We start from the raw sequence: 12,879 nt of genomic DNA on the forward strand, positions 1-12,879 counted from the left end.
CCTTCAATGGATCCAGCTTCATGACATCTCACTAATTATATCCCTCCTACAAACTGTTAGACTCACAACTATGATCTTAGTAAGTCTATTCATGTTTCCTAATTTGGTGAAGAGCAATACCAGAGATATTTAACAGGAGTTACTCTAAAGTGCAAATCATGTAAGAATGGGTTTGTAAATAATGAACCAATCTACTGCTTTGCAGGTTTCTCATTTTTGCTGCTGGTTTTGCACTCTGTTTACCTGAGCAAGAATGCATGGATCAAAACTTTAAAAAAATTAATCCTCTTGACTTGTAATTTACTGAAACTATCCCATGATGTATGACAATACTAGGAGGTAACAGTTGGAAATAACTGATATAATTGTAAAAGCTTAGGCATTTTTGAATGTTAATGTATACTTTTAATATTTTTTATGGTATCATATTATAGGATGACAGAATAATGGAAATTATCCAGAGTATTTGGAGTTATTCTTACCATTTCAAGCAGGTACTTCCTACAGAGTACCACAAGAAATATAAAAATAATATCAAAGGGAAATCCATCAATAGTGAATATCTGAGAAGACTGTAGTACTCATGTGAGAGAGACCTCATTTCCAAACTGTGAAAACCAAAGCATATCCTCACTGATCAGTACACACTCTGTACAGGCATATTTTACTGATCAGCCTGTTTACTATTCTTTAGACAGCACCACATTCAAAGCATAATCTGTAACCCTCTCTTGGAGATGGAGCAAAGCATCAGGCAGATGTGAGTGTGGATTTCTTGCAAATAAAGGTAATCTTCACTGGATTGACATGGTCAGTCATAAAACAATCCACTGACTACATCTCATTTTATGCAAGTCTGCAGGTCATGACTAAAACACCTGAACTGATAAATGTTCTCTTATAGGGGACGATCCTTAGATTTAGTATCATTCAAGGCTGCTGGATGTGGCCCATGATTGATTTACATCTGTTTTATATAGAACTCATGCACCTGCTTAGTTCTGCACAGCACCCAAACCCAAACTTCCAGGCTCCAGTGAGTACTGTGTCTGCAACTCTTCTAGAAACTGTTTTCACATATGATCTCTGACTGCACTACCCAAGATCTAGAAATCTGCATCATTGTCAGAACAGTACATCAAAAGAAGGACAGACACAGAAATGACTTCATAATAACCTAACCGCTTTCAAGATACCCTTTACTTTGCTGATCTTTCTGTAGAAATCTTCTCCTTAGAGTGAACTTCTGTGCATGCCCCAAAAATTTGTCAGATTGTCAGTAAGTTAATTACTAAAAAACTGTTTTAAGTGTTGAAAATAGCAATCATCTGAGAATAAACATGGGGTTAAATTCATGCCCAAATATCTGTTACAGAAAAACCCTCTTTAAAGTCTCACATTAAAAATTCATATTTCTCTGGGCAGTGCTTTAGTGTAGTGATTACAATGTTATATTTTACAAAATATTAATTTTCCTTTCCCTAGTTTTCTGAAGAGAAAGACTCCATTGTTTCTTTAAAATAACAGGAACATTATGACACAGCAGGGTAAAAGCAAGAAACAGTTAAGCACTCTTGTTTCCAAATGGCGTATTTATGCTGTACATAAAATATAAGTTAATGATGCACTGCTCATTCAAGCAATTCACTGTGATTATATGCCATTTCTTTTAAGATTCCTGATCCATAGAACGTCTGCCTTCCCAGAACCCTTTTGCACTGCTTTCTGTTTTTCTCTGTTCTTATTTATGTTTCTGTGCAGCAAATTGCAGATGATGTTCTTCTACTCAGCTTAGCTCCTCTGCTTCTCTTCACAATAGAAAGGATTTATCAGTCAATATGCAAAACTGGCAATTCAGGTGACTACTATGTGATGCAACTCTCTTTTTCTTATTGTAGCCAGGGTGGGTTTTTTTTAGTACTGAAACTTCTCTGTACATCTGAGTATTCATTGTATCAACCTGATGACTCAGGTTTTTCATGGAAAATCAGAGGATAATTTCATGGACAGAAATTATTAATTTCTATCAGGCTCAGAATGTAGAACAGAGGCTTATGGGCCTTGTTTGAAATCAAATGGAAACTATTCTGAAATCGGTGTTGAAGTGCTGAATATTTCCTTTTAAATAAAATAATCACAGAATCATAGAATGGTTTGGGTTGGATGAGACCTCCGAAGATCATCTAGTCCAACCCTCCTGAAATGAACAGGGATGTCTTCCACTAGACCAGGTTGGTCAGAGCCTTGTCCAGCCTGACCTTTAACGTTTCCAGGGGATGGTGCATCTACCACCTCTCCGGGCAACCTGGCCCAGTGTTCCACCACTCCTATTGTAAAAAACTTCTTCCTTAAATCTACTCTGAATCTAATCTAATCTAATCTTAAGTTTAAAATCATTACCCCTTGTCCTAACATAATAACTCTGTCCCCATCCTTTCTACAAGCCCGCTTTCATACTGAAAGGCCACAGTGAGGTCTCCCCAGAGCCTTCTCTTCTCCAGGCCAAAAAACCCCAGCTCTCTCATCCTGCTTTCATTGGAGAGATACTCATCCCTCTGACTGCCTTCGCAGCCCTCCTCTGGACTCAATTCAACACATCTACCCCCTTCCTACGTCAGAGCCCCCAGAGCTGGATGTAGTACTCCAGGTGGAATACTGACCCACGTACAGGACCTTGCACTTGGCCTTGTTGAACTTCATGAGGTGTAATGGACCCACTTCTTGAGTTTGACCAGGCCCCCCACCCCCTGCCATCCTATCCTTCAGGTGTGTCAGCTGCACTGCTCTGCTTGGTGTCATCTACAAATTTGCTGAGGGTGCACTTTATCCCACTGTCTCTGCCCACTGATGAAGATATTAAAGGATCCTGGTCCCAGTACTTACACCTGAGAGAGACCACTCATCACTGATCTCCATCCAGACACAGAGCAAAATAAGTATGAGCTGTGGTTCTAGTTGTAGATCAGTGGCTCAGTCCACGGGTGTTTGGTGCTGTCTGCAGTGCCTGAGGGTTGCTACCTAGTGTTCATCTGCTACTTCAGAGGAGCACAGATCTCCCCAAGGTCCACTCTCGTATTTCCAAGCCTGATATACCTATATAGCAACTCCTCAGGTGCCACAAATAGTGGTCTGTTTGTGCGATCAAATACGTGGAGCCATTAGCATGTCAATTTTGAATAATATAAATAAATGAATATCAAATAACTAATATTCCAAAGGAGCTTAAAAATGCTGACCTACTTGTCCATCACTGCAATAAATTTATTTGCATTGTAAAAGATCTATTTGCAGTTGGACTGTACAAATACAAGTCACATATTTTGCAAAACTGGAACTTGTGCTTGTGAAGCAAGATCTTATTTTTAAGCTGTCTTCAGTATTCCTAATATGCTAAATAAACTATTTGTTAGGCTAGTTCATGGGGGCCATATATCATTGGATATAGTCTCCAACATGATCTATGTCTGAAATAACAGAAAATAACAAATTATGGCTTCTTATATTTTGTCTTTGAAATATGAGGTGTGACTCCAGGTCCACTGAAGTAATTGGAAAGCCATCTTTTCACGTAAGAGGTTTCTGGATCAGCCTGCTTCTCCTAGAGCCAGGCACAGAACTGTCTTTTACTCACCTGCTTGCTCCAGCTACTGTTCAGCTTTGGGGACATATCTCAGCTCACTCTTTATGTTCTGAATCTCTGACAAGTTGACAGCAGGACCTGGAAGTTTCTTAGCTCCTGGGAGATGTTTCTTGCCTGTCTCCTCCTCTGTCGAAGCAGGAACACTCTGCACAAAAGGACACCAGTGAATTCACTGCTGCAATAGCAATCTCTCAAGCATGAGCATAGGTCAGTTATTTGAGAAACAGGAATTTTTATATTAAAGGCAATCCCAGTGGAAAATGGAGGGGAGAAGGGGTGGGAATGGGAAGGAAGAGATAGGTTATTTAGTTGGTTGTTGTCTAAAATAATTCTAAAAAGAATAGAAGGTGCTCAGTGTAGAGGAACAAGGATTTTTTGGTAGATGGGTAAGAATTTACAGTGTCAGACTATTAGTGGAAAATAACTGAGTGGACAATTAAAGGCAATTCCAAGTCCTTCACATTTTAGAGGGTAAAAAAACCCAGAAAAAGCATTTTTGTTATCTAATTTCTTTGTGAGTTTCATTGTGTCCAGACAGTTGGAAAGGAAAACCACCATGCACTTCTGCAGCTCTGGAAAAGAGCTAAGATAGTAGGTTATGGACATCAAAAGCTCCATGCAAGCTCAGCATGAGTTGAAGTTTAATTTTTCTTAACCTCAGTTGCAAGACCAGGAGGGTTTTTGTCATTTTGTGTTTGAATTAGGGTAGTGCCTCATGGCTATTTTGCTGACAACTGTAAAACTAAAGGTTAAATAAGAGCACTTTCAAAATAGTGAGCAGCTCAGCTAATTTCCTGATGAACCACAGTATTTTAGCCCTCAGTACTTCCTCAGCTGTACTATTGCTTCTAGGTGAGTAAAGCATGTATTTTAGACAATTTCTATTCTAGACAGAAAAAAGTTTTGAAGTAGTAGCTTTCCAGTAGGAAGTTAAGATTTTTACAGCCTGTTGCATATTTTATAAAACTGGTATAAGGGGAGAATCACATAGACTTAGAAATGAATTTATATTTTTCTGCAAATGATTTCACTATGACTTTTTTTTTTCATTTTTGATTACTCTATGAATGTCCTATAGGGATTGGCTTTTTGGAGTTAAATCACTATTTAGACTTATTAGCTACTCTTTTTGAAAATGTATATTGACTGTGAGCAGTCAATTCTTAATATTTAATTTGATTTTTAAAATTACAAAGTTATCTGTCAAATATTATTAGCCTCTTTTTTTCTGTTGACTAATAGACTATGAGCTAATTAGGAAGAAGAATTTTTGCAATGTCGAATAGCAAATAAACCAGGTATTCTAGAAAACTGACATTTTCTTCCTATCTGATCTTCAAGAACTTTCTTAACATCACTATATATAGAAGAAAACTGAAGCAACATTGCTTGGCTTGGAAATCTTGTATTATCTTTTCTCACATTTTAGCCAATACACTATTAGTTAATACAAGATAATACTAAGTAATAACATTATAGTTGTTTCTTCTTGCTCATTTCAAATCCCAGCCAGTAATTCAGCCCCAGCTAGGACATGTACTGTCTGATATCTAGCTTAATGATCTAACATCCTGAAACAGTAGCAAAGCACAGCAGGAGACTAAGGAATAAGGAGAATAAGGATGCAGAAAATTGTTTCAGTAGTCAAAGGTGCAATGCAGAGCTGAAATTAGAATCTGGCCTCCAGTTTTATGGAAGGAATTCTGAACAGTGACTCAAGATACACAAGAGTTAATGGAATACAAGCATGGAAACGCTCTGACTGAAGAAGGCATTTTCTGAAATTTCCACCCTCCATTTCTTTCCATGTTAAACATGCCCACTCCATCGACCTTCAAAATACACGTTCCCATCTGACTCCACCATCCCGTTGAGTAAGACCCATATTCCCCTCATTTCCTTTGCCAAGACTTTAAAAAAATAGTGAAAAATACAATGCACTGTTAGCAAAAGTCATATTTGTCTAAAACTGCTTGGAAAAATCAGGAGCTGTATTGCAAAACTTAATGAAATGAGAAAACTGAAAAGACAAGTCCACTAGTAGCATTTTTATTATATTCCCATTACAAGATCTGTTTCTGTAGTCTTTACTACCATTGGTTTGGTTGAATATTGCCCCTAAAACACGTGTCAAGAACTTTCATTCCATAATGTCTGTCTTATATATAGTATTCATGTACTTGAGAAGCAAAGCAACATTCAATTACCCAACCAAATCTAATTATCAGCAGCAGTTATTTATTTTATTTCCCAAACACTACCAGAATTCATCCATGCTATATTAGTTTCTGCTTAATAACATGCACTCCTTCACCAGCTTAATTACTTCAGAGAGAATATGCTTTCATTTCTTTCCAGTGGAGAAAGCCACAATACATGTTCAAGGTCACTTTGTATGTTTATTTCTTTTAAATCTTCCTAAGAGCTAAGTCAGCTTGGGTTTGATTACTTCAGGAAAGTTCTCTGTAAACAGAGGACTACTTATATCAAAACATAGAGAAATTCAGAAAAAAACCGAATCTGTTTGAGACAGAAAAGGAAGAATTAGCTCTTACATGACTAAACTTGACCATTTGAAGTGCCTGCTCCAAGCCAGAAGGAGCTGCTGATTGGTTCAAAACTAATCTGGCTGCGTCTTGACTGGGGCTGAATCACCAGCAGTGCCACAGCACGCCTGGGGAGCAGTGGCTTTCCCCTCCCTCCATTACCTTTTTTTCCACCATTGGTTTTAGTTCTTATTTATAATAAAAGCTAATGGTAAATAAAATGCTTGAATAGCATCCAGAAATATATCTGTGTTTAATCATGACCTTTGTGATCAATGTTAGTTAATGTATAAATTGGATTTTATGTTCAGAACTCAGTGTTAAATACTCCCTGTAAAATATAAGCAGGAAAACACAGAATTCAGCCCAAAATGGAGTATTTTCACCACTGTGCAGATAAATGGGTTCTCAATTTCTGTTTTAATCTTGCAAGTGTCTTCACATTCAATTTTTCCTTTTTGATAAACATTCCAAAAAGTGTCATGTTTGAAAACTTAGTAATCGCTATGTTGTAACAATCAGTCACACTATGGGGCAGCAGGTAGTAGCATATCCTTCCAAAGCCTTGCTATAACTTTTCCTGCTGTATCCCATCAACTCCCATCCAGACAAATACCTCTGGTGAAATCCTGGCTCTCTTTCCTGACAGCAGATGTCATCCTGCTGTTGAAACACATCCACACACCTTTGAAACAGTTTAAATTCCTATAGGGGCCTTGGCACCAAAAGCAGAACTATTATATATGAAGTGTTTAGCAAGTGGCCATTTATTTCCATGAATGATCAGCCATGTTCAGCTGTGGTACCTAAGATTGGTATGCAGAGCAATAAGATTGATTAAAAGGCTTTCTTTCATTTTATGGCAGGGATTCTCCTTGGGGGGGGAAAAAAAAAAAAGCCCCAAAAATAACAAGTCAAAAAACCTTTTTTACTTACTTCGTCCACTTCTTCAGGTGTAAGTTCTTTTCTTTTATGTGGGTGGCCTGCACCAGGTCGAAATGCACCCATTGGGATGTTAATATTAGCCTGTGAAAAGGAAATAGAAATGCATATAATGGTGACTGATATATAAATATACAGCTGGTAAATGGCAAAACTCAAAAGGATTGAGACAAGTGTATAGACATTTTTGTGGTTTCCGAGCTCTTATGTCTTCAATGTATGCATCATCACACCACTCCTGTGGTAAAGAGAAGTGCTTTCATCTCCATTTTAAAGGTAGAAAATGAAAAAACAAAACTACCTAGAAAGCTTTTGAAATTCTGCATTTTAGACTAATGTTTCCTGATTTCACTGGACTTTAAATGAGTACCAGACACCAACGTGTCTTTAGGCACCTGGGTCTGCTTCAATTTGGTCAAGGTCAGAGAGTGAGTGCAAAAAGCAGCATTTAAGTGCAAATCACTCCAATCCTACAGTACCACCCAAATCACTGGACCATTCTCCCTTCCCCAGTGACATCAGTTTTCACCACAATTAGTCACAGGTAGTTTGGAAGGAAAGCCTGCCCTGAGTCAGCTTAAGCTCTGAGTCTTTAAAATGTGATTTTACCAACAAAATTTACCAACAGTGCTATGAACTGCAAGTGGTTGAACCAGCTCCAACACCGGGCAGACCGCTAGTCCCTGGCTTTAGCAAACTCCTTCCAGAATGATGCCCACACAACTGCGTGAACCTGATCTTTTATCTGGGGCAGAAAGCCAGTAGCCATAATATAATTGGTGCTGACAATAGATACCTTAAAAGTAAAGATTATTGAGAAAAGAATGGCACAAAGCATTTCTTAGGAAAGAGCAGCTGAAATGTATCCATTTCCCTGTGTGACCCAGTCGGGATTATTTTAAAAGTCAAATGGCATGATCAGCTAAATGCACAATTTATACCTACTCTTATCTCGTGATCTCAGAAGGGAAGATGCTCCTAGGAAATGTCATCAAAATATCACGACTCCCACTGGTAAAACCAGGGGGTGAATCGGTAATGTTACAGAGCGGAAATGGAGAACCTTCTAACAGTGAGTTGTGTTCTTGTAGTTCACCATCTGACTGATTTGCACTAAATGAAGATAAATAATCCTATCCTTCTGCCCAAACCATGGTCTTGCAGATTGTACCCCAGTTGGTCAACCCCAGGAAAGCAGCCCACTGTTTCCAGTAACAACAACTGTTCTGGCAGCTGTAACCAAATACCAAGCAAACTAAGAATCCATTTGCCAAGAAATAAGCACCTTTCCCTGTATTCTACTTACCTGTTTCCCATTATCTAATTTATGCAAGGTGATGCTGTCATTTCAGTGGGGCTGCCAAATCTGCAGGGTCATGTAGTTTATAGACAACTGGGTATTTGTTTCATAAAGCTTTTTCAGTGAGCATTAGTTTAGATATTGTGAAACCTTTCACCTGCACTTTGTAAGTTCCCAGGAGACATTTTCATCCTCACAGTTCTTAACCTATTATTTCATTTACAGGTGGGGAAAAAAAAAAGCTTTGCTATTTTTAATTTCAAGCATCTCCTCTGCAAAGCTCTGGTACCACCAGGCAGATTCTTTTTTTGGAATGTGAAACTTCTCTGCATTTTACAACTTGCATGGTCATACAAGTTTGCAGAGTTGAAACTTTAAGAGCTATGTGTCCTTTTGGTGCTCATCCTTAACTTGGACATTCCCTCCCCTTAGAGTCAATCAAAGCAGGAGCCAGATTCCCACAGCACACCACAGCCCTTGCATTTCCTACTGTGATTGACAGACCAACTGTGACTAAAAATGGTTCAGGAAACAAAAATGAACTACTAAATCCCAGGCTGCTAATTAAATTAAATAAACCACTCTTTGGTCTGCTTCAGCACTTTCACAGTAATCTGTGTCACACAAAAGCAGTTTGTACTATTTTATCTGCAATAAGGGTGCTCAAATCAGAGTTTGGGCAAGATGCACACAGTCATGACGTATTAACTTGGTAAAATGAGCATCCTTTAAGACATAATTAAACACTGTCAGCATCTGATAACACATACTATAAATTAAAATGTTTCTAGTATGAAATGAAAGCATGACCTATTTACAAGCCCTTCCTGACCAGAGGTACCAAGGTCCTAAGCTGTAAATTTCCCTGTTAATTCAATGCTGGTCCTGTCCCACAGCTGTGTAATGGGTGGGCCAAATTCTGTACACCAGTATAGCTCTGCAAGGACTGTGCTGTGCTGCAATCAGCACAAGTTTTCAGTTTTGTTTTTAAAATATATTTCAAGGCTTTTGTCACCTGCCACCTGGGAGGGAGATATGAACCTCAGGAATCTCTTTGCCTGCTTCTCATCCAGTAAAATGCTAAACAGGAAATTTTCTGTTCCAAACCCCTGAAATCCTCAATTATAATTGCTTTAGACAGACTTTCTAGGTGTGATTCTTATTTTTAACCATACTAATTAGGAAAACTATTGATTTTGCCTCTTCCTTTGTTTTTCGAAAGTGCCTACCATATTTTGGGTGCCATTGCAGCTTTCATAATGAGTAGATATGTGTACTTACATCCTCTATGGAGGTCCTTCTGAAGAGATCAAAGGAAAAATATCTGTAAGCATGACATACAACATATATTGCTCCTTTGAATTAATTGAACTAATATTTGGAGATTTTTTTTGTGTGTGTTCTTCTTTCTGTTTAAGACAGACAGATTACGATACAACTCATGCAGCCACTCATCAGTTGAGGATTGTTTTGGATAAGTTCTTCACAGCACCAGAGCCATGCCTAGCTGTCCAGATGGATAACTAAATAAGCTGGAAAGATGCTTCAATATAAATACTTTTAATTAAAAAAATAAGAAATAAAGAGAGGAACTGCAGAGAAAATTGAATGGAATTCAGGAAAAAAAAAACACAAAACCACCTGCCGTGGTCTGATTTGGCCTCTGCCCCTCTGGGCAGTCTCTTGCCCACATTCTCCACCAAAAATGTCATGGGTTTGCTCTGGGCCAATTTTCTCTCACCCCTCATTCAGATCTCTTTTGTCTGCATAAACCTTCTCTCAACTTATAGTAATTGTGTGGGGGTGAGAGAAAATTGGCCCAGAGCAAACCCACAACACCACCAGAAAAAACAGGAACCCCCTTAGCCTTACCTCTGGGGAAAGCAAGGAGTGGTAATGGAAGACAGAATAATTTTCAGCCAGAGCTGTATACAGCCTTTTACACACTGAGAGGGGGAACCAGCAATTAATGTTATCAGGAATTAATAGTACTTTGATCCATTATTGCCCCAAACTTGGGAACAGTTGCTAGCTTTAACTCTCACACGTCTGTATTTAGTTGCTTTTGGCAAGTGATGATTTTTGTGTACATCTCATACAGTGAGACAGAAGCCAGGGCATCATGAAATACTTCAGTTAGTAAAGTGCCATTACATTTCCATCACTGCAGCATGATGTATATTCTCCAGTGCATGTTAGTCCTATTATAACAGCACACAATAGCAAAGGATCATAATATATGAATCACAATGTATAAAAGTAATGTGACATTTTGAGTCATGGCTCTTAGAGTGCTCAAAATGTAAAAGGCATTGATTCAAGTGCAAGTCTCCCTGCTGGAGCCACCTTTGACACAATGTTTAATAGATATATTTTAAAGTTTGTACTGTAGTTTTCCTCATGATTTAAATTACCTTTGCAAAAATTAAAGTTTCGTAAATTATTAAGCTTAGTATTTATACTTAATGCACTTTTTAAATTAACAAGCTAGAAGCTAAAAAGCAGTCTATCACCACTTCTTTAAGAAAAAAAGTAAACCAAATTCAATCCTTAAAAATGTTTGTATGTGCCTGTGGAATTTAAGCATAAAATGTAAATACTTTTAAGCTTTAAAATATCAGCATTTTTTCATTAATCATACAAACATTTCTATAGTCAGGGTAAAAGAGGGAGGAAAATTTGAGATTCTGACAAAATGGCAAAATTCTGCTAACTTCAACTGAATTAGAGTACAGTAATTTGCATGCCTGTTTCAGTAGATCTGATGACGATAAAGAGAAACTGCATTTTTACAGTATCTTGCAACTTTAGCATGCAACTTAGCCACTGGGTAACTAATCTTGATACTCCAATACATCAAATTACTATTATCTCAAGGAAATAAAGGACAGATCAGACTTTAGAAATTCCATTTTATGCTTCTTATGTAAGGGAACCTGAACTCCTAAAATTTCATCAGAAATGAATTTTATAAAATACATGAAAATTCTGTAAGATTCTTCAGTTCAGGAAATATTTTGGCCTTTTGACAAGAATCATTGACAGCTTCAGCTAAATACATTTTTCATGATGCTACTTTGTGATGATGGGATAATTCTCCAGCTGTTTCTTTTACAAGTATGGAACAACCAACTCCATCCTTATAAGCATATACCATTTGAGGAGGCATGTGGTAGACAAGAATCTTTTAAATTAAAAGATAAGCTTTTCTCTCATTTTACTCTAGCTTTTAAATAAAATACTTCTCAAACAAATATTGGAAGTTGTGGGGTTTTTTTCCTAAAGGAATGCAGACATGAAAAACTGCACAGTACCTATGCCATCTTTTTAGCCTATAATTCTTCCAGCACTGTATTAACTTTTTGGAAAATCTAATAGCTGCAAGAATTATTTTTGCTTATAATGCTGATAAATTACACACATGTATCACCGTGTTTTCCTTAGCTGACCTCCAACAGGCAAAGCCTAACACTGGAAAGACTGTGCAAACAAGAGATCAACGAACCTACCTCATCCAGTTTTTTATGAGCTCAGATCAAAAGATGCTCTTCAGGTCACACTTTCCCACTGTTTTCATACCTACTAAGCTTTTCACTTTAACAGAATAATCCCCAGTTAGCAGACCTATGGTGCTTTGTCTGAGTAAAAATGCAGTTTGCCACGCAATGGAGGTTGAGATTTATTATTTTATTATATTAGAAACATAAATACTGTCTCTTACCTGAATGGCTTTGACATGTGACGCTGGCTGTTTTGACATTTTTAAGACAGAGGCTTATCCCTGCAAGCAAAATGGGAAAGTGTTACAGGCTCTGACATTCTGATAGCTAAGGGAGATAAGCTAGAACTTAACCCATGCCGCCTCTTGACAGGTATCCATTTCATCTGCCCAGCTCCTGTTTCCATCTCAGTTTCCAAGCTGCTTAGTTATTCCTTCTGAATATCAGAAGGAGACAGAACACCCGAGCTTCTCCAATTAATCTTTCATAGCCACAAATGAAGCTATCTCTTTCACATTAAAAACAATAATGAGTAGAGATAAGGAATCTCTCAAACCTTAACAGCACTGTAAAATGAGTAAGAACTACAGGAAGCATTTGAGGATAAACAGCGTATAATCATCTCTGTCACAGTATGTATGTGGGAATTACTAAAAGTTTCAGTTTAAGTCTTCTTTCAAATAAGGCATAAATTGTTAGAAAACATTTATAAATGCAGACATAACCATTTCCAGACTCTCAAATCCTTTAACGCCTGTAGACTGAAAATGATCAAGATGGTCAAACTGTGAAGTTTTCTTTGACAATTGCTAGTGCACAAAGGAGCCTCTCTTCAAAGTTTTAGATCCTACAGATTCTACAAATTTTCTACAAATTTAGATCCTACAAATTTTCTTTAACAAAAAGATAAAAAATAACAGATTTTTCCATACAGTTTTTAGGAGGTGGAGA

The 12,879-nt window shown here is 37.6% G+C and overlaps 1 protein-coding gene across 4 annotated transcripts in view; it reads right to left on the reverse strand.

The window, feature by feature from the left end:
* The window catches only part of SMPX (small muscle protein X-linked), a 40,644-nt gene that overhangs the window by 24,397 nt on the left and 3,368 nt on the right, over positions 1-12,879 (reverse strand). For all 4 annotated transcript variants that reach the window (XM_050332574.1, XM_050332573.1, XM_050332575.1 and 1 more), the window contains exons 2-4: positions 12,150-12,209; positions 7,123-7,212; positions 3,632-3,785 (exon numbers count right to left, since the gene is read on the reverse strand). In XM_050332574.1, coding sequence (XP_050188531.1) covers positions 3,645-3,785; positions 7,123-7,212; positions 12,150-12,188 — 270 coding nt within the window. In that variant the 5' untranslated portion in view covers positions 12,189-12,209 and the 3' untranslated portion in view covers positions 3,632-3,644. The remainder of the gene's footprint in view (positions 1-3,631; positions 3,786-7,122; positions 7,213-12,149; positions 12,210-12,879) is intronic.

The sequence above is a fragment of the Myiozetetes cayanensis genome, unplaced genomic scaffold, assembly GCF_022539395.1.
Source record: "Myiozetetes cayanensis isolate MyiCay16 unplaced genomic scaffold, myiCay2020 scf5-8, whole genome shotgun sequence".
Taxonomy (NCBI): Eukaryota; Metazoa; Chordata; class Aves; order Passeriformes; family Tyrannidae; genus Myiozetetes; species Myiozetetes cayanensis.